Consider the following 22,122-nt stretch of genomic DNA (forward strand, 5'->3'; position numbering starts at 1 on the left):
GAGGAGATTTGGATGTTGGACTGTGTTTTGGATGATGTGTGTATGTTTGTGTTGGACTGCTGTCTGTAAAGCAAACGCACATTTTGCTTTGGATTTCAGTGTCAGACAGACTTTAAGGTGGAATGAAGAGTTGGAGAGTTTCACAGTGAATTATCCAGTGGAGGATTTTTCTTCTTCTTTGAAGGTTTGAAATGTGAACATTGTTCTGCTGCAGTCAATGGACTAAACCAGAGAAGAAGAAAACAGACTTTACCATGAAGATCCTCAGTGTGGATCAGTATAATATCAGCCTGATGTCTGCAGTTTAGTGTCAGCACAACTTTCACATCATATTCATCTCAGCACAACTAAAACATGCTGACTGACCTCAGAGTTTCAAGTCCACATCCTGGACTCTCCAGGAAACCACACAGATGCTTCACTCCTGAATCCTGCAGCTTGTTGTTGCAGCTCAGGTCCAGCTGTCTCAGATGGGAGGGGTTGGACTTCAGTGCTGCTGCCAGATAATCACAGCTGATCTCTGACAAACCACAGCCCCACAATCTGTATAAAGAATGAAAGATGTAAGTTTATTAGACAAAGTGTGAGCTTGAAATCATTCAGTGTTTCATCATCTGTTCAGAGCTGAAGAAGGTTCAGAATGTAGAAGTTTAGAAAATGGAAACTCCAAACAGCTGACAGAGTTCATACGCCTTTGTCAGGGTCAAATTCAAGCAAGACCATGTGAAAATTAAAACACATCATCCTAGGTGAACTTAAACACCTTTGTTCCCCTTTTGTTAAGACATAGAAAAGTACACCACACAAAAATACTGCAAAAGGAAACGGTCGCCTTATATACATAGTGTATAAACTCAAAATGCACATTTCACTTCAAATTAAGATTAAGGCTTTGAACAGATCACATCAAAATGGGCTACAGGGCCAGACCTTTGCCACATCTGGGTCAGTCTGACCACTTGTCACTGTTTTTAATCCCTGCATATGCCCCCCTCAAGAAAACTGCTCTTACCATCACAAAGAATATTACCATATGGCCAGAGGGTGCCTCTTAGCAGCTGCAGGACTGTTTTGACAGGACTAACTGGGATATCTTTGAACATCAGGACTTGGAAATGTTCACAGACGTTGTCCTCTGCTATATAAAACACTGCATAGACACTGTTACAGCAGTCAAACGGATCCGGGCTTATCCCAACCAAAAGCCCTGGATGACCCGGGAGGTCAGGCAGCTGCTGAAGGAGAGGAACATTGCGTTCAGGTCTGGCAACAGGGATTACTACACCACAGCCCGATCCAACCTGAAGAGAGGCATCAGAGAGGCAAAGGGGGACTATAGGAGGAGGATCGAGGACCATTTGAAGAGTAATACCAGCCGGCAGGTGTGGCAAGGCATCCAGCACCTAACCAACTATAAGATCAATCTCGGAGCTGCGGACGGTGACCTGGAGCTGGCAGAGGAGCTGAATATCTTCTTTTCCCGCTTTGAGACCAGGGTACCGGAGGTATTGGAGCCACAGCAGCAACACGCCACCCATAGCAGCACCACCCTCACCCTGGAAGAGCACGAGGTGAGGCGCATGCTGCAGGCTGTTAACCCGAGGAAGGCGGCGGGTCCTGATGGTGTGCCAGGTCGAATATTGAGGGATTGTGCAGGACAGCTGGCTGGGATCTTCACCAGGATCTTCAACAAATCCCTCGCACAGGCGACTGTCCCACTCTGCCTGAAGTCCTCCACCATAGTCCCCTTGCCTAAGAAGCCCCACATCACCGGCCTGAATGACTACAGACCGGTGGCACTCACCCCAGTGGTAATGAAATGCTTTGAGAAGCTGGTCCGCAGACACATCACAGCAGCCCTGCCCCGCAGCCTGGATCCACACCAGTTTGCCTACAGAGCAAACCGATCCACGGAAGACGCTGTAGCCACAGCACTCCATGCTGCATTAACTCACCTGGAAGAGCATGGTAGCTATGTGCGGATGCTCTTCGTGGATTACTGCTCAGCTTTTAACACCATCCTTCCACACAAACTGGTGGCCAAGCTACAAGACCTGGGGCTTCCATACAGCACCTGCATGTGGATCAATAGCTTCCTCTCGGGCCGTAGACAGAGAGTCAGAGTTGGCCATCACACATCCTCAGCCCTGAGTCTCAGCACTGGCTCACCCCAGAGCTGTGTGCTCAGTCCACTGCTCTACTCTCTCTACACACACGACTGCACTCCTCGCCACCACAGCAACATCTTTGTGAAATTTGCAGATGACACCACAGTGGTGGGGCTCATTTCCAAGGGAGACGAGTCTACGTACAGAGACGAGGTGGAGCAGCTGACGTCATGGTGTAAGGCCAATAACCTCCTCCTCAACACTTCAAAAACCAAAGAACTCATAATAGACTTCAGAAGGAAAAAGGCAGAGATCCAACCACTATTCATAAATGGGGACTGTGTAGAAAGGGTGGCAAGCTTCCGCTTCCTGGGAGTCAATATAGAGGAGAACCTTTCCTGGAGTGTGAACACCTCCGAGCTGCTGAAAAAGGCCCAACAGAGACTGTACTTCCTGAGAATTCTCAGGAGGAATAACATCACACAGAGACTGCTGGTGTCCTTCTACAGAGCCACCATTGAGAGTGTTCTAACTTACTGCATATGCATCTGGTACACTAGCTGCACAGGGGCTCAGAGGAAAGCACTCCAAGGGATCATTAACACCGCCCAAAAGATCACTGGCTGCCCTCTCCCCACACTGGAAGTTCTACACAACGCCCACTGTTTTAAAAAGGCCCAAAACATCATAAAAGACACCTCACATCCTGGCCACTCCCTGTTCGAACTGTTGCCCTCAGGCAGACGATACAGGGCAATCAGAGCAAGGACTAATAGACTCAAACACAGCTGTTATCCAACTGCAATAACACATCTGAATACTACAAAAAAATGTCCATCACGCCACTCTTGTGTTAATCTATGCACGGTCTGAAGCATGTGTGTGGGAATGTATGTGAATGTTTTACTGTTATATCTTATTAGTATTTTAAGTATTCTATCTATTTTATTTATTGAATTTTATTGTTTTATTTATATTTTGATATTGCTAGGGATGATGCAATGATCGGGGACCATTCTTAATTTCGTTGTTCTCATGACAATGACAATAAAGTTTCTGATTCTGATAGTTCAGTTCAACATATAAGACTTTAAGAATGCACAAGCATCTACTTAAAATCTATTTAATTTATCATCCATGATATTATTTTGTACAATTCCAATGTATTTTGTTCATCTCCCTTAAATAAACAGGCAGTCTTAAAGTATGAAATATTCATATACAAACACATATAAATGTGTGTACTGTCTCAGTGGCTGATAGTACCCCACAGGCCTCAGTGTGAGCTTGAAGACATTTATAATGTTTAAGTAGTTTAATGTGCAGGTGCTGACGATAAACACATTTTGAATGAAAGCCGGGGAACTTTGGTAGCACAGAAACAAGTGGCTATTCTTTGTGACTATATGGATCACTCACAATACCATTATTTCACACAAAGGCACCAAATTAATACTCAAAAAAGCTGCAGCAATACACACAAATATAAACAGTACTTGGTGACAACTTTGCTTTTAGCCTTTAACCCTTCTTGACTACTTTTGATGTGGCCTCTATATTTTACCTTTAAAAACAGTTTATCTTGCCAATCTGTTATTTTCTCATTTTGACCAACTGTATCAGCACAATTTATCTAAATTCAGACAAAATTTAAAATACACGTAGAAAGTGATATTTTGACTGTAAAAACCACACACATGTTTAACGAATCATCTTCATAACTTGAAATGCAAATAGAGATTGTACACTTTTAAAAATACGCACACGTTTTGCAAACAACAAAGTTATATGGTACTATTTACCAAAAAATGCAGCCAAGGCTCAGATGTTTTTCATATAATCATTTCAAACTATTTACAGAACAATCAGGTGTCAAACAATAGTTTGTGTCACTCTAACACATATGAGAACAGCACAGGGATAAACCTGCAGGTCTGACAGCAGGTGTGTCACTCAGCGTTTACACTGCAATCTGCCTTTGTTGGCTTTAAGGCAGCAACTGTGACGATCACTAGTAGAACTGACACACAAAACAAAACAACAGCTACACACTAAATACACAAGACAACAAACTAACTTGAGACCAAACACGGTAAACGTCACAAATCTCTCACGTATCAAAACTCTCTCTCTCTTTCGCTCACTCGCTCTCTCTTGCGGGTCACTCCTAAAACTTCCCCCTTTTGCTAAACAACCAAATGTCATGTTTCCATATCATTTTTGATTGGTCGACATGGTACATTTTCCCACCTATAGGGCTTTGGAGCGTGATGTCACGGGAGATGGGCCATGCCCCCTTCCGCCATGACAGTAGGCCAGCCAAAGGATACCATTTCAGCTATGGATCGTACGTGTTGTGTTGTCGGTTGCAACGTTAGATCACACGATCGTGAAGGCAAGAAGCTGGATAACGGGCTCTCTTTTCATCGTTTTCCATCCTGGAGGCAACGTGAGGGATCCCATGTATCCGATATTACTAAACAAAGACGTCAGGCTTGGATTGCAGCGGTGAGACGAGCGGATATCGAGTTCTCTGCAATCCCCAGCTTTTTGTTGGTTTGCTCACGGCATTTTCTTTCCGGTGAGTTCTAAATTAATTCATATCACTCTTTTAGGCTTTTAGTGTGATTTTCAACGTGCTGCGGTCATAGATAATGAGATAAAACATGCTAATGTGTGATGCTGCAGAACCACATCATGTCGACTGAGTAGCTTATGATTTGGCATTATTGCAGGCAAACCAGCATATGAAATGGATGTAACAAATCCAGACTGGGCACCAACACTGCACATGGGGCATGACGACATACCTGTATCAGACTCGGACCGGCACTCAAGGCGTACGCAACGGAAGCGAAAAAGAGCACCCATCGGAGGTAAACAACCCCCCCCCCTCTAAAAACATACTAAATTGCTATCACTGTACACTAATCCGCACATAACTTCCAGATGAATCACACACCTGTCATTGGAATATTGGTGTACATTTACCTTATGTCTAATTTTATCTTACAGGCTTTCGTTATGCAGCTGCAGAGTCTGAAGGTGTGCCCCGTGCAGAAGTGATTGATGAAGATCTGACAGAAGACCAACAGCAAAATCACAATGTCATGGAGGCAGTGGACAGCAGTTGTGTTGGACAAGTGGAGGTTGAGGTAGCAGCTGCAAATGTGGATATACTGAAGAAATGTAAACCTTTTAAAATGATGACAGATTACAAACTCTCAGCTGTGTCTGTAATCAAACCTCTGTAACTTTGCTTCACTTCAGCAGCATCAGCTCATGTTCACATGTTGATTCATGGTTTGCTTCAGTTTTTGATGGACTGCAGAATATTTTGAAGGTTATCTGCTATAAAAAGCCAGAACAGGAAAATCTGCTTCATGTGTTTCTGTTTGATCCTCAGTGACTTTGACACAAAGGCCTCTGCTGTGATGATCACACCTCTGATCAAGTCTCACAGTGTCAGCTTTGTTTTTATACATATGGATATGTGCTGAGAAATGATCAGAGTTATAATATTTCCCACTGTCTGCTGTGTGCCGTGACCTTTGACCTGCTAAAGACAGTCAGCTGTGGATTATTCATTGTTGTGTCTGATACTTAGAACTGTGAGGAAGAACACTACACAGTTCATCAGGGTCCCCTCTCTCTGAATCAGGGAAGGTGGGCAGGCCGCGTGTGGGCCACGGGCCATACGTTGAGTCTCACTGTTTGAAATGTGAACATTGTTCTGCTGCAGTCAATGGACTAAACCAGAGAAGAAGAAAACAGACTTTACCATGAAGATCCTCAGTGTGGATCAGTATAATATCAGCCTGATGTCTGCAGTTTAGTGTCAGCACAACTTTCACATCATATTCATCTCAGCACAACTAAAACATGCTGACTGACCCCAGAGTTTCAAGTCCACATCCTGGACTCTCCAGGAAACCACACAGATGCTTCACTCCTGAATCCTGCAGCTTGTTGTTGGAGCTCAGGTCCAGCTGTCTCAGATGGGAGGGGTTGGACTTCAGTGCTGCTGCCAGATAATCACAGCTGATCTCTGACAAACCACAGTCCATCAATCTGTATAAAGAATGAAAGATGTAAGTTTATTAGACAAAGTGTGAGCTTGAAATCATTCAGTGTTTCATCATCTGTTCAGAGCTGAAGAAGGTTCAGAATGTAGAAGTTTAGAAAATGGAAACTCCAAACAGCTGACAGAGTTCATACGCCTTTGTCAGGGTCAAATTCAAGCAAGACCATGTGAAAATTAAAACACATCATCCTAGGTGAACTTAAACACCTTTGTTCCCCTTTTGTTAAGACATAGAAAAGTACACCACACAAAAATACTGCAAAAGGAAACGGTCGCCTTATATACATAGTGTATAAACTCAAAATGCACATTTCACTTCAAATTAAGATTAAGGCTTTGAACAGATCACATAGTTCAGTTCAACATATAAGACTTTAAGAATGCACAAGCATCTACTTAAAATCTATTTAATTTATCATCCATGATATTATTTTGTACAATTCCAATGTATTTTGTTCATCTCCCTTAAATAAACAGGCAGTCTTAAAGTATGAAATATTCATATACAAACACATATAAATGTGTGTACTGTCTCAGTGGCTGATAGTACCCCACAGGCCTCAGTGTGAGCTTGAAGACATTTATAATGTTTAAGTAGTTTAATGTGCAGGTGCTGACGATAAACACATTTTGAATGAAAGCCGGGGAACTTTGGTAGCACAGAAACAAGTGGCTATTCTTTGTGACTATATGGATCACTCACAATACCATTATTTCACACAAAGGCACCAAATTAATACTCAAAAAAGCTGCAGCAATACACACAAATATAAACAGTACTTGGTGACAACTTTGCTTTTAGCCTTTAACCCTTCTTGACTACTTTTGATGTGGCCTCTATATTTTACCTTTAAAAACAGTTTATCTTGCCAATCTGTTATTTTCTCATTTTGACCAACTGTATCAGCACAATTTATCTAAATTAAGACAAAATTTAAAATACACGTAGAAAGTGATATTTTGACTGTAAAAACCACACACATGTTTAACGAATCATCTTCATAACTTGAAATGCAAATAGAGATTGTACACTTTTAAAAATACGCACACGTTTTGCAAACAACAAAGTTATATGGTACTATTTACCAAAAAATGCAGCCAAGGCTCAGACGTTTTTCATATAATCATTTCAAACTATTTACAGAACAATCAGGTGTCAAACAATAGTTTGTGTCACTCTAACACATATGAGAACAGCACAGGGATAAACCTGCAGGTCTGACAGCAGGTGTGTCACTCAGCATTTACACTGCAATCTGCCTTTGTTGGCTTTAAGGCAGCAACTGTGACGATCACTAGTAGAACTGACACACAAAACAAAACAACAGCTACACACTAAATACACAAGACAACAAACTAACTTGAGACCAAACACGGTAAACGTCACAAATCTCTCACGTATCAAAACTCTCTCTCTCTTTCGCTCACTCGCTCTCTCTTGCCGGTCACTCCTAAAACTTCCCCCTTTTGCTAAACAACCAAATGTCATGTTTCCATATCATTTTTGATTGGTCGACATGGTACATTTTCCCACCTATAGGGCTTTGGAGCGTGATGTCACGGGAGATGGGCCATGCCCCCTTCCGCCATGACAGTAGGCCAGCCAAAGGATACCATTTCAGCTATGGATCGTACGTGTTGTGTTGTCGGTTGCAACGTTAGATCACACGATCGTGAAGGCAAGAAGCTGGATAACGGGCTCTCTTTTCATCGTTTTCCGTCCTGGAGGCAACGTGAGGGATCCCATGTATCCGATATTACTAAACAAAGACGTCAGGCTTGGATTGCAGCGGTGAGACGAGCGGATATCGAGTTCTCTGCAATCCCCAGCTTTTTGTTGGTTTGCTCACAGCATTTTCTTTCCGGTGAGTTCTAAATTAATTCATATCACTCTTGAAAGGCTTTTAGTGTTATTTTCAACGTGCTGAGGTCATAGATAATGAGATAAAACATGCTAATGTGTGATGCTGCAGAACCACATCATGTCGACTGAGTAGCTTATGATTTGGCATTATTGCAGGCAAACCAGCATATGAAATGGATGTAACAAATCCAGACTGGGCACCAACACTGCACATGGGGCATGACGACATACCTGTATCAGACTCGGACCGGCACTCAAGGTGTACGCAACGGAAGCGAAAAAGAGCACCCATCGGAGGTAAACAACCCCCCCCTCTAAAAACATACTAAATTGCTATCACTGTACACTAATCCGCACATAACTTCCAGATGAATCACACACCTGTCATTGGAATATTGGTGTACATTTACCTTATGTCTAATTTTATCTTACAGGCTTTCGTTATGCAGCTGCAGAGTCTGAAGGTGTGCCCCGTGCAGAAGTGATTGATGAAGATCTGACAGAAGACCAACAGCAAAATCACAATGTCATGGAGGCAGTGGACAGCAGTTGTGTTGGACAAGTGGAGGTTGAGGTAGCAGCTGCAAATGTGGATATACTGAAGAAATGTAAACCTTTTAAAATGATGACAGATTACAAACTCTCAGCTGTGTCTGTAATCAAACCTCTGTAACTTTGCTTCACTTCAGCAGCATCAGCTCATGTTCACATGTTGATTCATGGTTTGCTTCAGTTTTTGATGGACTGCAGAATATTTTGAAGGTTATCTGCTATAAAAAGCCAGAACAGGAAAATCTGCTTCATGTGTTTCTGTTTGATCCTCAGTGACTTTGACACAAAGGCCTCTGCTGTGATGATCACACCTCTGATCAAGTCTCACAGTGTCAGCTTTGTTTTTATACATATGGATATGTGCTGATAAATGATCAGAGTTATAATATTTCCCACTGTCTGCTGTGTGCCGTGACCTTTGACCTGCTAAAGACAGTCAGCTGTGGATTATTCATTGTTGTGTCTGATACTTAGAACTGTGAGGAAGAACACTACACAGTTAATCAGGGTCCCCTCTCTCTGAATCAGGAAAGGTGGGCAGGCCGCGTGTGGGCCGCGGGCCATACGTTGAGTCTCACTGTTTGAAATGTGAACATTGTTCTGCTGCAGTCAATGGACTAAACCAGAGAAGAAGAAAACAGACTTTACCATGAAGATCCTCAGTGTGGATCAGTATAATATCAGCCTGATGTCTGCAGTTTAGTGTCAGCACAACTTTCACATCATATTCATCTCAGCACAACTAAAACATGCTGACTGACCTCAGAGTTTCAAGTCCACATCCTGGACTCTCCAGGAAACCACACAGATGCTTCACTCCTGAATCCTGCAGCTTGTTGTTGGAGCTGAGGTCCAGCTCTCTCAGATGGGAGGGGTTGGACTTCAGTGCTGCTGCCAGATAATCACAGCTGATCTCTGACAAACCACAGCCCCTCAATCTGTATGAAGAATGAAAGATGTAAGTTTATTAGACAAAGTGTGAGCTTGAAATCATTCAGTGTTTCATCATCTGTTCAGAGCTGAAGAAGGTTCAGAATGTAGAAGTTTAGAAAATGGAAACTCCAAACAGCTGAAGCCAACAGGAAGCAGCTTCAAACAAACACAACAAGAGAAAAAACTCTGAATGTTTCACATTAAAGTCGTACATTTATCATAAAAACAGGACAAAGACTTGAAAAAGTCGTGTTTTTCCGTTCCAGGAACCACAAGGCTTCACTTTTAAAGGTGAAGTGTGAAAGAAATGGACATATTTGAAGTCCAACACCTTTTTCCAGTCACATTATTAAAGCAGACAAACTACAAGCTCATTTTCATTCCAACAAGTCATCTTCTGACCTGGACTAACAACACTGGTCTCTATGTGCAGCTGGCTGTGAGACCAGTGCTCAGGGAGCGTCTACAAAGTGCAACACTGAAAGAACATCACACACTAGCTTTGTCCCAAAACGTCGGCTGCATCCTTCGGAGGACCCGGTATTCGCGGTCTACGTGGGCCGGGTCCTTCAAAGATCGAAAAGGCTGGAAGTGCGAGGCTGTGAAATGGGACGGTCTAGCCTTCAGATTTGCGTCACCGCTGTCTTTGTGGAGTTTAATAAACTCGGCCGTCTGCTCCTTGCTATCTAAAATATAACAGGACACTGGCGTAAATTCTCGACCGTCTCACACTTCTGTTTAATCAGTTTCCTGTTTAACGTTTATTCAGCTGTGTGAAAATCCCGGAGGAACTTTGATCTCAGCCAAACCGATTTACTCCGGAACAAATAAAACACAGAAAAAAGGCAAACAATTACATTTTTAAGTTATCCGGGTGACTTATATATCATGTTTAACCTGAGTAGTGAAAGAGCGGGGTCTGAAAACGATGAAGCCGGGCGTCCGCTGCTCTCGCCGGCTGGAGTGACCATTGAACCCCCCGGCTTGCTAGCGAGCGGGTGGGGAACAGACGTCTCCGAAAACGTCGGCACACTTTTGCAAATATGCGATGTCTTGATAAACCAAGCAGATATTTGAAGTTTACACAGCTACTTTCTCGCCTGAAAATATGTTAAAAGTTTATTTTGTGACCCAGAAAGATTAATAAGAGTAATTTGAAAACTTAGTAGCTGCCGCCATTGTTGGCAGCTGAAATTTGGCTGGGCCGCGCTATGAATTCTGGGATATGGTGGGCCACGAAGGACACACCCGACGAATCCTTCAAATTCGGGGAAATGAAGGACGCATTTGTCGGGCACATTTGAAGGAGTCGACAAATACGGACAGCCTTCATCGCCTGGCTGTGACGTAATCGGCCTTCAAATGCAGCCTCTGGAGGATGCAGCCGACGTTTTGGGACACAGCTACTAATTTGCTTCCATCATCCAACCTGAAGAGGAAACAGAGACGCCTCCCCTTCAAAGTAAAAGCTGCTCCTTTTGGACACAGTATCAAAGAAAGTCTACAGTATAACATAGAAAAGACAGAACAAAGTTTTGGTTGTTTTTAAATTGTGCAGAAATGAAACTACACTAAGCTCAATTATGTGACAGACATTTCATCCCATGTCAGTTTGGCCTCATCCTGGGCCGGATTATCCAGCACACACTCTGACCACAGGCCCAGGGGCCACGCACAGCTGGGCTCCATCCAAGAGACAGCAAACAAACCAACACAATAATAAAAAGCACCATGTGATCTTCTTACATCTTCAAGACAAACATAGTAAAAACATGATATTTGTTTCCTGATAAAATGATGTGACAGGTAGAACAGAGTAAAGTGGTGGTGTTACAGCCTTTCTCCCCTCTGCTGCCGAGGCTGTTAGTCTCTCCCAAACTCAGCTACAGGACTTCCAAATGAATGAAAGCAGCAGAAGTGGCTTTACAAATGAAAGAGGAAGAGGAGAAGAAGAGGATAGGGAGGCCACCCTGACCATCACTCCAGCTGAAAACATCACACTTCCATTAAAGTTGGTGAGAAAATGTTGAGCAGGATGAGCTGCTGGCTAATCTGGAGGCTGTAGCAGCAGCTCACAGTCACAGTGGGTTTCCACTCATGAAAAAGCTCTGGCTGCTTCATTTCTCATCTCATATCAGAGACTTTAATGCTTCACTGAAGCTGTACTGTGATGCTTCCATATTCCAGTGAGGCCTCCATAATGATTTCAGCTGTTCTGTACACACACTGTGTGCCCTGTATGGCTCAAAGTCTCTGCAGCCTGTTTTTATCTGCTATCATCAGATCTTCATCATCCTCATTCACATCCCTCACACACTCTACAGCCTCATCAGCACTGACTTCATCTTCACTGACTGATGGAGCACAACATGAACCTGTGGAGGCTGAAACACTGTCCTGTCAAACATCTCCCCGTCACCACTCCACTTCTGTCAGCCTTTAAATGAACCCTGCTCAAGTCTGTCACTTCTGTTTGGAGCCAAAAGAGGTTAAAGATTACGCCACTACATTCTTGTCTAGAAAATATTAAAGTGTATTTGGTGACACACAAAAAAGGGTAAAAGTATAGTTTGGGTCCACACATGTCCAAACCCTGGTGTGTAGGCCTACTTAGTATTGAGAAAAGCCCACTAAAAGAACGCCCACCAGACCAAAGCAATGGTGTTGACTTGATCAGCATTAACCCCGCCCCCTGACTTTGATGGGTGAAGCTGACAAATAAAATGTATTTATGAACAGCAATGCAGGGCCAGGAGTAGCAACGTGAATTAAATAAATACATCATTAAATAATTCATTAAATGTGTCAGTAAAATAATTAAAATAGAAAACAAACCAACAAAATATGTAATTAACTAATTTGAATTGTACATAAATACTTAATGAATTATTTTAAATGAAATTAACCGATAATTCATTGTGATTTTGTTTTGTGTTTTGATGAGCTAATAATCAGCTCTCTTTTTCTCATTGTTGTTCTAAGCCGCTTATCCAAAGGTAAGGCACTACCTGTTGAATTATTTCCAAAGTGTGCCAAATTGGACATTACAAATTAAAGTCTACTCACTGAAATTACTGGGGAATGTCTGCTTTGATTTTGATGACAATCTCATGACAGTACTGAGGATTTAATGCAGTTGGACTGCTAAAAATGATTGAATGCGGTTGGACCGCTAAAGGATTTAATACGGTTGGACCGTGGAAAGCAGTTGGACTGCTGAGTGATTTTAGTATATTAGGGAATTTGGTTATTGTTTGGGGTGGAGCCCGTATTGGTTATAAGGTTGGACCTGCTTCAGTCTTACACTTTTTTGGCTGTTTTACTGTTGTTCCAAAGTATTATAAATTATTCAAGAACGTCAGTTGGACTGATAGGAAGCACAGTGCTCAGAGGTAACGCTTGCCAATGCCAAGGACGCTTAGGCATTGTCCTCGAAGAGGGATAGTCAGTTGGTCACTGTGGAGCTTGGGGCACTCCAGAATAACTAGGAGTTAGAGTCTCCTTACCGTTTGGAACGGTAGTCTGCGCTTTTTTGGCCAGCAGAAGTTGGACTTCGGGCGTGTAACTTTAACTTAAAACTTCGGGGTAAGCCTTGGCTGTGAAATGCCAAAAATAGAGCTTCAGGCAAAGTTTGGGTTGGTTGACGCTTTTAAATTGAGTTAGGGATTTTAGAGATGAGGCCAGAAACTGTTGGACAGATACTGGTTAATTGATCACAAAAAAGTTGGACTTTATCGGTTGGACCGTTAACTTAAATTTGTCGAAATTGTTTAGGCGCTAAAGCTGACAGATGTGACAGTGGTTGTAAATATAAGACGTCTTTGTAATATAAAATAAGAGATCTCTGTGTGAAAGGAGTCTGAGGCAGTGCTGGAGCTATTTTTAGACTGTGTGTGTGTGAGTGTGAAAATGCAAATTAGTCAGCAGTGAACTGTTTAAACCACAGATGGTTTTACAAATACTGCTGCAAACATTGTTGAGTGTGTGTTTAAGACGCCATTTATGTTCATTAGAGGGCTATAAATAAAGTTTTGAGTTGCCGTAGTGGATGTATAGTAATTGACTGAGTTTTGATATATAAATATAGTGAGTGCACTGTATATATTTAAGACTAACATATTACTTTTAGGAGTAACCTCTCATCAGCAATAAATGCTGGTGTGTTTTATTTTTTCTATTCTATGTGTGTGCTGTGAGAATTAATAGAGGTTTCAATTGTTTTCTTTGACTTGCTCTTTCTGATTATGAAAGGCATGTCTGAAATACTCTTAGGAAAGCGTGTTGTGAGTATATTCCTCAACTCTTGTCACAGTTTAAGTGTGTGAATGCTGTGAGTAGCAGGTTTTGAGTGATTGGGTGTGATTTGTACAAAATAATAAATAATAATAACACTATGAAAGTTGATAGTAGAGTGAGTGCAGAAGTGGAAGTGTGAGAGAAAAGGCGGTGTGTGTGTGAGACGATCTGACAAACGCAAAGAATTTAGTATATTTAGAAGTGTGTGCGTGAAATAAGGGTGAATTGTTTTAGATCAAGACTTAGTAAAACAAGAGTTTTATTAGCCTGTAAAAAAAACAAAACAGGAGAGATAGAAACAGAAAATATGGTTCTGAGCAGCTGCAAGGTTGACAGGAAATGGTGTGTGTGACAGGAACTTTGCATGCCCATAAAAGGAACTGACTGTGACAAGTGAGCACACAGAGAGAGAAACATACGAGGTAAACTCCAGGCAGATGAAGCAAATGGAGGTTTTAAGAAAAGAAATGAAAAGGATATTAATTGTATGCTTTAGTGTGTCAATACAGGTGGACTTCTTTCAACCTAGAATCTTGAGTACAAAACCATTGATTAACAGAATTGGGAGGAAAACAGGCCAGATTTTGGCTTAAAATTTTACAGCTTGACCTCCCACTTGTCCCGATCCTGAGAAGAAGCTCATAGGACAGTTAATCTCCTGATGAAGACCGACAGAACATCGTGGACTTCAAGAATTAACAGCAGGCAAAAGACAGTGCAACTGAAACTACACTGACGATACCAGCAGCAGCATGGAAGAAAAGCACGTGATGGAAAATGCATGGTGAACTGCAGGCTGGTAAGAACAGTGTGACATAACTGTTTAAAGACACTGAATGGGATATTTTGCCAGGCTGGGATTTAATCTAAAAGGAAAATACTGAAAAGAGCAACGGAAACAGAGAAGAAACAGACTGTGTTTGCTGGGGATCACAAGACAACAAAGGACACTAAGAGAAGGGCACAGGGGCCAGTGGGAAGGTGAAGCCCAGACGAGTTCGACTGCGAGAATAGAGGGTACAATTGGGTTGAAATTGAAGCCGGAACTCAGGATGGTTTAGGGATGTCCACGTCACAAACAAAGAGGTAAACAAAAAGAAGGTAAAATAAAGAGAGAAAATAACTGACAATTACATTAATGAATAGAAGACACACATACAGATATTACATAGATTTATTTTTAGGATAAAGGGGAGAGCTTATACGTAGAAATGACTTTTTATACATATTGCATTTTGTGCCTTTAAGGGAGTTGTGGCTCAATTCGTCTCTTGTGGGTCACGAGCCTTTGGCTAGCGCTATGATTAGCCAATCTACTGTGAGGATGATATGAGTTATTGAAGGATTGCACACGCTTACAGACATATAGAGTCCATAAACACACATGACAGTATTGATTCCAGGCAAAAGGCCTCAAATTAATTTAGCGTTTAACTGAACTTGAGCTGGCCCTGTAACAAGTGACAGAAAAGAGGAACTGAATAGGAGTTTCTTGCTTTAGAGAAGGACCAAAGGAAGGAAAGCATATATTTTGGTTAAGTCTGATAAACTAGAATGAGAAGGTATTGTTACATCAAAGGAGCAAGATGAAATAAAAAGGCTGTACCAAAAACAGGTTATAACATAGGAAATGTGAGTTTTAAAATGAAGTTAGTGTTAACACACAGGAGTTGTTTCAAGGCAGTGTTTAGTTATGATAAAATGTATGCAGGAGTAATTGCTTATATGCTTAAACTTAATTGATTAAAGTGGTTGTTTTTTTTTTTGGATCTTTTAGTAGAATAGGCGCTTATAATGATTTTCTTGTGAAAGGAGATTCTAGGTCAGAGTGGAGGCCTTGCAGCAGCGAGACTTCTGTGTACAGGATGTTGATGATTAGATAAGGCAAGCGACAGGAAACGCATGCAGGGACGTGAAAGCAGCGTTTTAAGAATTTTAAAATGATGAGTAATGTTGAAGAATATATATAAATACAAGTCAATAAGTCAAGAAGATAATTAGGATCAGGCTTTTGATTAAAGAGTCCCAAAGATGATAAGTTAGGGAGGTGCAGGAAAAGGTGTTTGGTTTGCTTTACAGAAGATCTCGGCGACCACAGGGGGGTGAGGATCCTGGAGGCCCGAGGCATGATGGACCACAAGAGAGGGACGCAGAAAAAACCTAATCTTACGCATGGAGTGTTCTCGAGGGGGAGCTGGTGTTTATTACTGGACCACTTAGATGACATGAGGTTGTCTGATTTGCTGAGCCAGAGGACGGCTAGAGAGGGTCAGAGCGGGAGTGGTGACCCCGATGTCCATGATGCCATGGATGGACATGGAAGCAGCTGAGTGGGCCGAGGAGTGACCCAACACAATGTATTGTGACCTCTGGTGTTCCAGAGGTCGAGAGAGGGAGTATTGAGATTGGAGAGATATTTTGCTGCTATTGTTAATAATCATCATCATTACCATTGCATTAATAATATAATCTACAGAATTGATATTGCATTCAGATGTTTAAACAGTGTGTGTCTTTCAGAAAGACTAAGTTGCAGGCTGACAGGAAGTTGCAGGTTTGAAGAGTGTGCCTTTTGCAGAACTGAAACCGAAAGCAGAGTCTAAGTGCAGGTTATTTTGAGGAGTCTTTAAGGACGAGGCACACACTTAGTTAAAGAGAATCATTTATAGGTGGAAGTTTAATCATGTTTTGCTCGGGGTTGCAAAAGAGCAGTTTGTCGCAGAACTGCTGCTGATGTGTCAAGATGATAAGCGAGCATCCGGCAGTGACAGGAAGTACCTGCCATGAAGATAGGAGATAATGTTCTTTTAAACTGTGTTAAAAGTCATTGTGGTTTTGATTTGACGTATGCATATATTCTGTTTGTGACGTATGAGGGGGCGTCATTAAATTCAAGCCCTGATGGTATAAAATATCTGTTTATGCTTTGATTAAGTCGGAGATCAGCCCGGTCTGCGAACGGAGCTGGTCTTCCCACGCGTGTATTTCATTAAACTCAATTGTTTGACCAAGTTCTGGACCATGGTTGTTTGTACTCTCCTTCCCCAATATTTGAACCTTAACATTAGTTTACTCAAAATAATTTTAAGACATCAATATTAAAGGTTAAGTTATGATAATGAATACATGCAACTATAACTGATGACATAAGAATTTGGATTTTTAAGCTAAAGCGAAGGTGCTGACTCACTTGGCATGTTACTCTCAAATCCTCCCTAATAACAATAACATAATTACACTTTAGCCACAAGAGGGCAGCAGCATTAATACAAGTCACGTGTATATAAAGGTACAGTGATTATATTACAGTGATTTTGAAAAAAACAAAACAGAAGTTCATGGCAGTGTGTTTTTCATAACATACCAACCAAATTAAATAATAAAAACTTTATAACTTACAGAGCTTTTTTAGAGACTTTGACCACTGGCAGCAGCCTCAGAAGAGCCTCCTCTGAAGCAAAGTATTTCTTCAGGTCAAACACATCCAGATCTTTTTCTGATGACAGTAAGATGAAGACCAGAGCTGACCACTGAGCAGGAGACAATTTATCTGTGGAGAGACGTCCTGAACTCAGGGACTGTTGGATCTCCTCCAGTAGAGAACGATCATTCAGTTCATTCAGACAGTGAAACAGATTGATGCTTTTCTCTGCAGACAGATTCTCACTGAGCTTCTTCTTGATGTACTGAACTGCTTCTTGATTGCTCTTTGAGCTACTTCCTGTTTGTGTCATGAGGCCTTGCAAACGAGTTTGATTAGTCTTCAGACCCAAGAGAAAACGAAGGAACAAGTCCAGGTGTCCATTGGGGCTCTGTAAGGCCTTGTCCACAGCACACTGGTAGAAGTATTTCTCTGTCTGAGAGCTTGTTTGTTGCTCTTCCAGCAGATTGAGTCCAGAGTTGATGAAGGTCAGGTGGACATGAAGAGCAGCCAGAAACTCCTGAACACTGAGATGAACAAAGCAGAACACCTTGTTCTGGTACAGTTGTTTCTCCTCTTTAAAGATCTGTGTGAACACTCCTGAGTACACTGAGGCTGCTCTGATATCGATGCCACACTCTGTCAGGTCTGGTTCATAGAAGATCAGGTTTCCTTTCTGCAGCTGATCAAAAGCCAGTTTTCCCAGTGACTCAATCATCTTCCTGCTCTCTGGACTCCAGTGTGGATCTGTCTCAGCTCCTCCATCATATTTGATCCTCTTCACTTTGGCCTGAACCACCAGGAAGTGGATGTACATCTCAGTCAGGGTGTTGGGCAGCTCTCCTCCCTCTCTGGTTTCCAGCACATCCTCCAGAACTGTAGCAGTGATCCAGCAGAAGACTGGGATGTGACACATGATGTGGAGGCTTCGAGCTTTCTTGATGTGGGAGATGATCCTGCTGGCCTGCTCCTCATCTCTGAATCTCTTCCTGAAGTACTCCTCCTTCTGTGGGTCAGTGAACCCTCTGACCTCTGTCACCATGTCGACACACTGAGGAGGGATCTGATTGGCTGCTGCAGGTCGTGTTGTTATCCAAAGGCGAGCAGAAGGGAGCAGGTTCCCTCTGATGAGGTTTGTCAGCAGCTCATCCAATGAGGTGGACTTTCTTGTTTCAGTCAGGATTTTAGTTTTCTTGAAGTCCAAATTAAGTCGACACTCATCCAGACCATCAAGTATGAACACAACCTGGAAGTCTTCAAGCCTGCAGATTCCTGATTCGTTAGTTTGATTAAAGAAGTGATGAACAAGTTCCACCAAGCTGAACTTTTCCTCTTTCAGCACATTCAGCTCTCTGAAAGTGAATGGAAATATGAACTGGATGTCCTGGTTGGCTTTGTCTTCAGCCCAGTCCAGGCTGTATTTCTGTGTTAAGACTGTTTTCCCAATGCCAGCCACTCCCTTTGTCAGCACTGTTCTGATTGGTTCGTCTCTTCCAGGTGAGGCTTTAAAGATGTCTTCTTGTCTGATTGTTGTTTCTGGTCTGTCTGGTTTCCTGGATGCTGTTTCAATCTGTCTGACCTCATGTTCCTCATTGACCTCTGCAGTCCCTCCCTCTGTGATGTAGAGCTCTGTGTAGATCTGATTCAGGAGGGTTGGGCTTCCTGCTTTAGCGATGCCCTCAAACACACACTGGAACTTCTTCTTCAGTTGGGCTTTAAGTTCTCGTTTACAGAGTGGAGCAAATATTTCTGAAGGTAAGAAATTCAGAAACAAATATTATATAATAAATATCATAGCCTTTCAGTACCCTGAAAGGATGAATGTCTATTGGTCCATTTCTTGAGCTATTAGGAAAGATCAATATTCAGTCTTTAGAGAAATTCTCTTACTGCTCTGCAGATGGTCAGCCATCTCATGCTGCTTAAGTCTCCTCAAGAAGTGGAGTGTGATCTTCAGAAATGCTTCTCTGCAGCTCTTTCTTTCATCTTCATCCTCTCCTTCAAACATCTCCTCATCCTCCATCTGGCTCTTTAAAGTTTCTGGGTGATCTGGACTCAGAAGCTTCTGGATCTTCTTCAGCTCGTTCTTCACAAACATGGTGATGTTGTCCTCCAGCCGCTGGAAAAGAAAACTATATGAATTACCCAGTGGTAAATGGACTGGTTCTTATATAGCTCTCTTTGATACTCTGTGCACACAAAGCTTTTTATACAACATGCCTCATTCAACCAAGCACATTGTTCTATGCTTAAATACTTTCTTTCACACTCTGATGGATGCATCAGAGGGCAGCTTGGGTTTAGTACGTTACCCAGTACATTTGCCAGCCAGGGTTTGATTCACAAACCTAACTAGTAGCTGACCTGCTCCCCTCCTGAGCTACAGTCACCCCAATCTGACTGAAATCATGGAGCCCAAACTCTGACTTATGTTGGACACACTGACAATCCTCTGGTCCACAAAGTGCAGCATAGAGGTGACTGAAAAGAACAAATGTAAACGTAGTACTACAAACCATAACCACAGAGTCCAGGTGTGTTTGATGCTGCTGTGCAGACTGACCAGTGGAAACCTCTGCTCTCTGCTGGTCCACTCTGTGGAGGAGTAATGTATAATTAGCTCATGTTATGTCTGTCCACACACAGACACAAGCTAAAGGTCCATGAAGTGATGTTTGGATGGGTTCAGTCAATCAGATGACTGTCATGGTGGAGCTTTGCTAGTCCTGGTGATCCCACTGAGAATTAACAACTCAGTTTCCAGATGTCTGTAGTTTTCTGCTCAGTTTCTTTAGTCCCAACAGCTCTTACCATCTCCTGCATAAAGCTTTCCCTCCATGCTCAGATGCCCTGGAACAAGGTGCTCTCTTTATATCAGTGACTGGTTTAAAGGGACAACTTGCAGTGCTCGCCAAACTTTGTGTCAGCAAAAGTAGTTCTAATGTTTCTTACATTTATTACATTTTTACACACACAAATCAATGAACGCAAAAACATGAACTTTCCAGATATTTTGTTTCACAATGTTACAAAACTCAGTTCAAAACTCCACAGTCAGATTTACAAGTAAAAAATATTTATGACCACAGTTTGAGCCGATGTATGTCCCGAGTCTGTGGACTCAGTGGTTTTGTTTTGATTGTTATTGTCTTTTGTTACAATTTCATTCTGATTAAGATTTTCTAGTTCTGAGGTTTTGGTTTCTGTGTTCCCTCTGTACTGTGTTAGTATTGTGTCTCTGTGTTCACTTCCTGTTTTATTTTGACAGTGCCATGTCCTACGTTAGTGTGTCTACTTTTGCTTCCCCTTGTCTGGTTATGTCCAATGAATCCTGCTGTGTCTCCCTTTTCTCATTCCCTGATGGCTCTTTTGTGTATATGAGCTCTTTGTTTTCTCCTGCTTGTTGCTGGTTCGTCTGTGTTGTCTCCCCGTGCCTCCATTTAAGGTTTCAGGTTAGTTTTGTAGTTTTTTCAGTAGAGGTTATCTTAGCTTCTGCACAGGCCATCTCCACTGCACTTCACCGTTTCAATAAAGCTCACTCACTTCACAGCAGTGTCGGCATCTTGGGTCCTTTATTAAATTCAACATGGCTCGCCCCGCTAGCCGTGACATAAGATGTGAAAACAATATCCAAAAAACACGAGAGACAAACAGGAAATAGTTTTAAGGTGCAGGGCCAACAAACTGAGTCTAGCCATGAACTCAGAGTTGATTGAATTAGCATTTTGAATTGGCTGATCTGAGTTACTTCAATCAAGTCTATGTTCACTTTGAGTTAAGATTATACGTGATTGATGGAAAAGAAAAAAGCCGTCATCAGCAACTGATTCTGATTTAGCAGGTTTTCAAATCTAAACGGTACCCATCCCTAGCTGGCTGTAGTTAAACCTTTACTTAAAAAGCATCCCTAGACCCAGCCGTACGGCTTATCTACTGAGCAGCGCAGTGTCAGAGTGAACAACACAGGAAAATGATCAGAGATGCCCAACTCAGATATTTCAGTGACGCACACATCCCGCCCGTGGAAAAGCTCCAAGTCTAGTGTGTGACCTTTTTCATGTGTGGGACCAGTAACCCACTGGGTCAAGTTAAAAGAGTCAATAATATTTAAAAAGTCCTTGACCAGAAGTTTAAAGTCACAGCAGACATGGATGTTAAAATCACCAAGGCAGCATCATCAGAAGGCATAGCACACCCAGCTCTATCTGTCCATGAAGCCAGATAACACACACCAATGAGTTAAACTGCAGGAATGTCTTAAAGACATAAAGACCTGGATGGCCGCTAACTTTCTGCTTCTTCATTCAGATCAAACTGAGGTTATTGTACTCGGCCCTGAAAAGCTTAGAAATATGGTATCTAACCAAATTCTTACTCTGGATGGCATTACCTTGGCCTCCAGTAACACTGTGAGGAACCTTGGAGTCATTTTTGACCAGGACATGTCCTTCAACGCACATATTAAACAAATATGTAAGACTGCGTTCTTCCATTTGTGCAACATCTCTAAAATTAGAAATATCCTGTCTCAGAGTGACGCTGAAAAACTAGTTCATGCATTTATTACTTCCAGGCTGGACGACTGTAATTCATTATTATCAGGATGTCCAAAAAACTCACTGAAAAGCCTTCAGCTAATCCAAAATGCTACAGCAAGAGTGCTGACAGGGACTAGAAAGAGAGAGCAGATTTCTCCTGTTTTGGCTTCCCTTCATTGGCTTCCTGTTAAATCCAGAATTCAAAATCCTGCTCCTCACATACAAGGTCTTAAATAATCAGGCCCCATCTTATCTTAATGACCTTGTAGTACCATATCACCCTATTAGAGCACTTCGCTCTCGCTCTGCAGGCCTACTTGTTGTTC

The 22,122-nt window shown here is 42.2% G+C and overlaps 4 protein-coding genes across 5 annotated transcripts in view; all 4 read right to left on the bottom strand.

Moving 5' to 3' along the window:
- LOC146634600 (protein NLRC3-like) overlaps window positions 1-22,122 on the bottom strand; it is a 720,577-nt gene that overhangs the window by 519,945 nt on the left and 178,510 nt on the right. For both annotated transcript variants that reach the window (XM_085377952.1, XM_085377961.1), the window contains 3 exons: window positions 9,370-9,546; window positions 6,003-6,179; window positions 367-543 (listed from right to left, as the gene is read on the bottom strand). In XM_085377952.1, the coding sequence (XP_085234078.1) occupies window positions 367-543; window positions 6,003-6,179; window positions 9,370-9,546 (531 nt within the window). The remainder of the gene's footprint in view (window positions 1-366; window positions 544-6,002; window positions 6,180-9,369; window positions 9,547-22,122) is intronic.
- The window catches only part of LOC146634610 (protein NLRC3-like), a 218,654-nt gene that overhangs the window by 188,868 nt on the left and 7,664 nt on the right, over window positions 1-22,122 (bottom strand). The gene's annotated exons all lie outside the window — the stretch shown is intronic.
- The window catches only part of LOC146634613 (protein NLRC3-like), a 152,276-nt gene that overhangs the window by 122,491 nt on the left and 7,663 nt on the right, over window positions 1-22,122 (bottom strand). The gene's annotated exons all lie outside the window — the stretch shown is intronic.
- LOC146634620 (protein NLRC3-like) lies at window positions 17,233-20,202 on the bottom strand. The gene is made up of 3 exons (XM_085378143.1): window positions 19,775-20,202; window positions 19,149-19,377; window positions 17,233-19,007 (listed from the first exon to the last, which is right to left on the bottom strand). Exons 1-3 carry the CDS (start codon window positions 19,775-19,777, stop codon window positions 17,233-17,235), a joined length of 2,007 nt encoding a protein of 668 aa, XP_085234269.1. The 5' UTR covers window positions 19,778-20,202.

The sequence above is a fragment of the Diplotaxodon limnothrissa genome, linkage group LG3 (assembly GCF_057381915.1).
Source record: "Diplotaxodon limnothrissa isolate DT_005_m linkage group LG3, D_limnothrissa_male_GT1.1, whole genome shotgun sequence".
Taxonomy (NCBI): domain Eukaryota; kingdom Metazoa; phylum Chordata; class Actinopteri; order Cichliformes; family Cichlidae; genus Diplotaxodon; species Diplotaxodon limnothrissa.

Coding starts and splice junctions, on each gene's coding strand:
- LOC146634620 (XM_085378143.1), bottom strand. Junction 19,008..19,148: donor GGCTGACCATCTGCAGAGCA/GTAAGAGAATTT, acceptor TCTTACCTTCAG/AAATATTTGCTCCACTCTGT.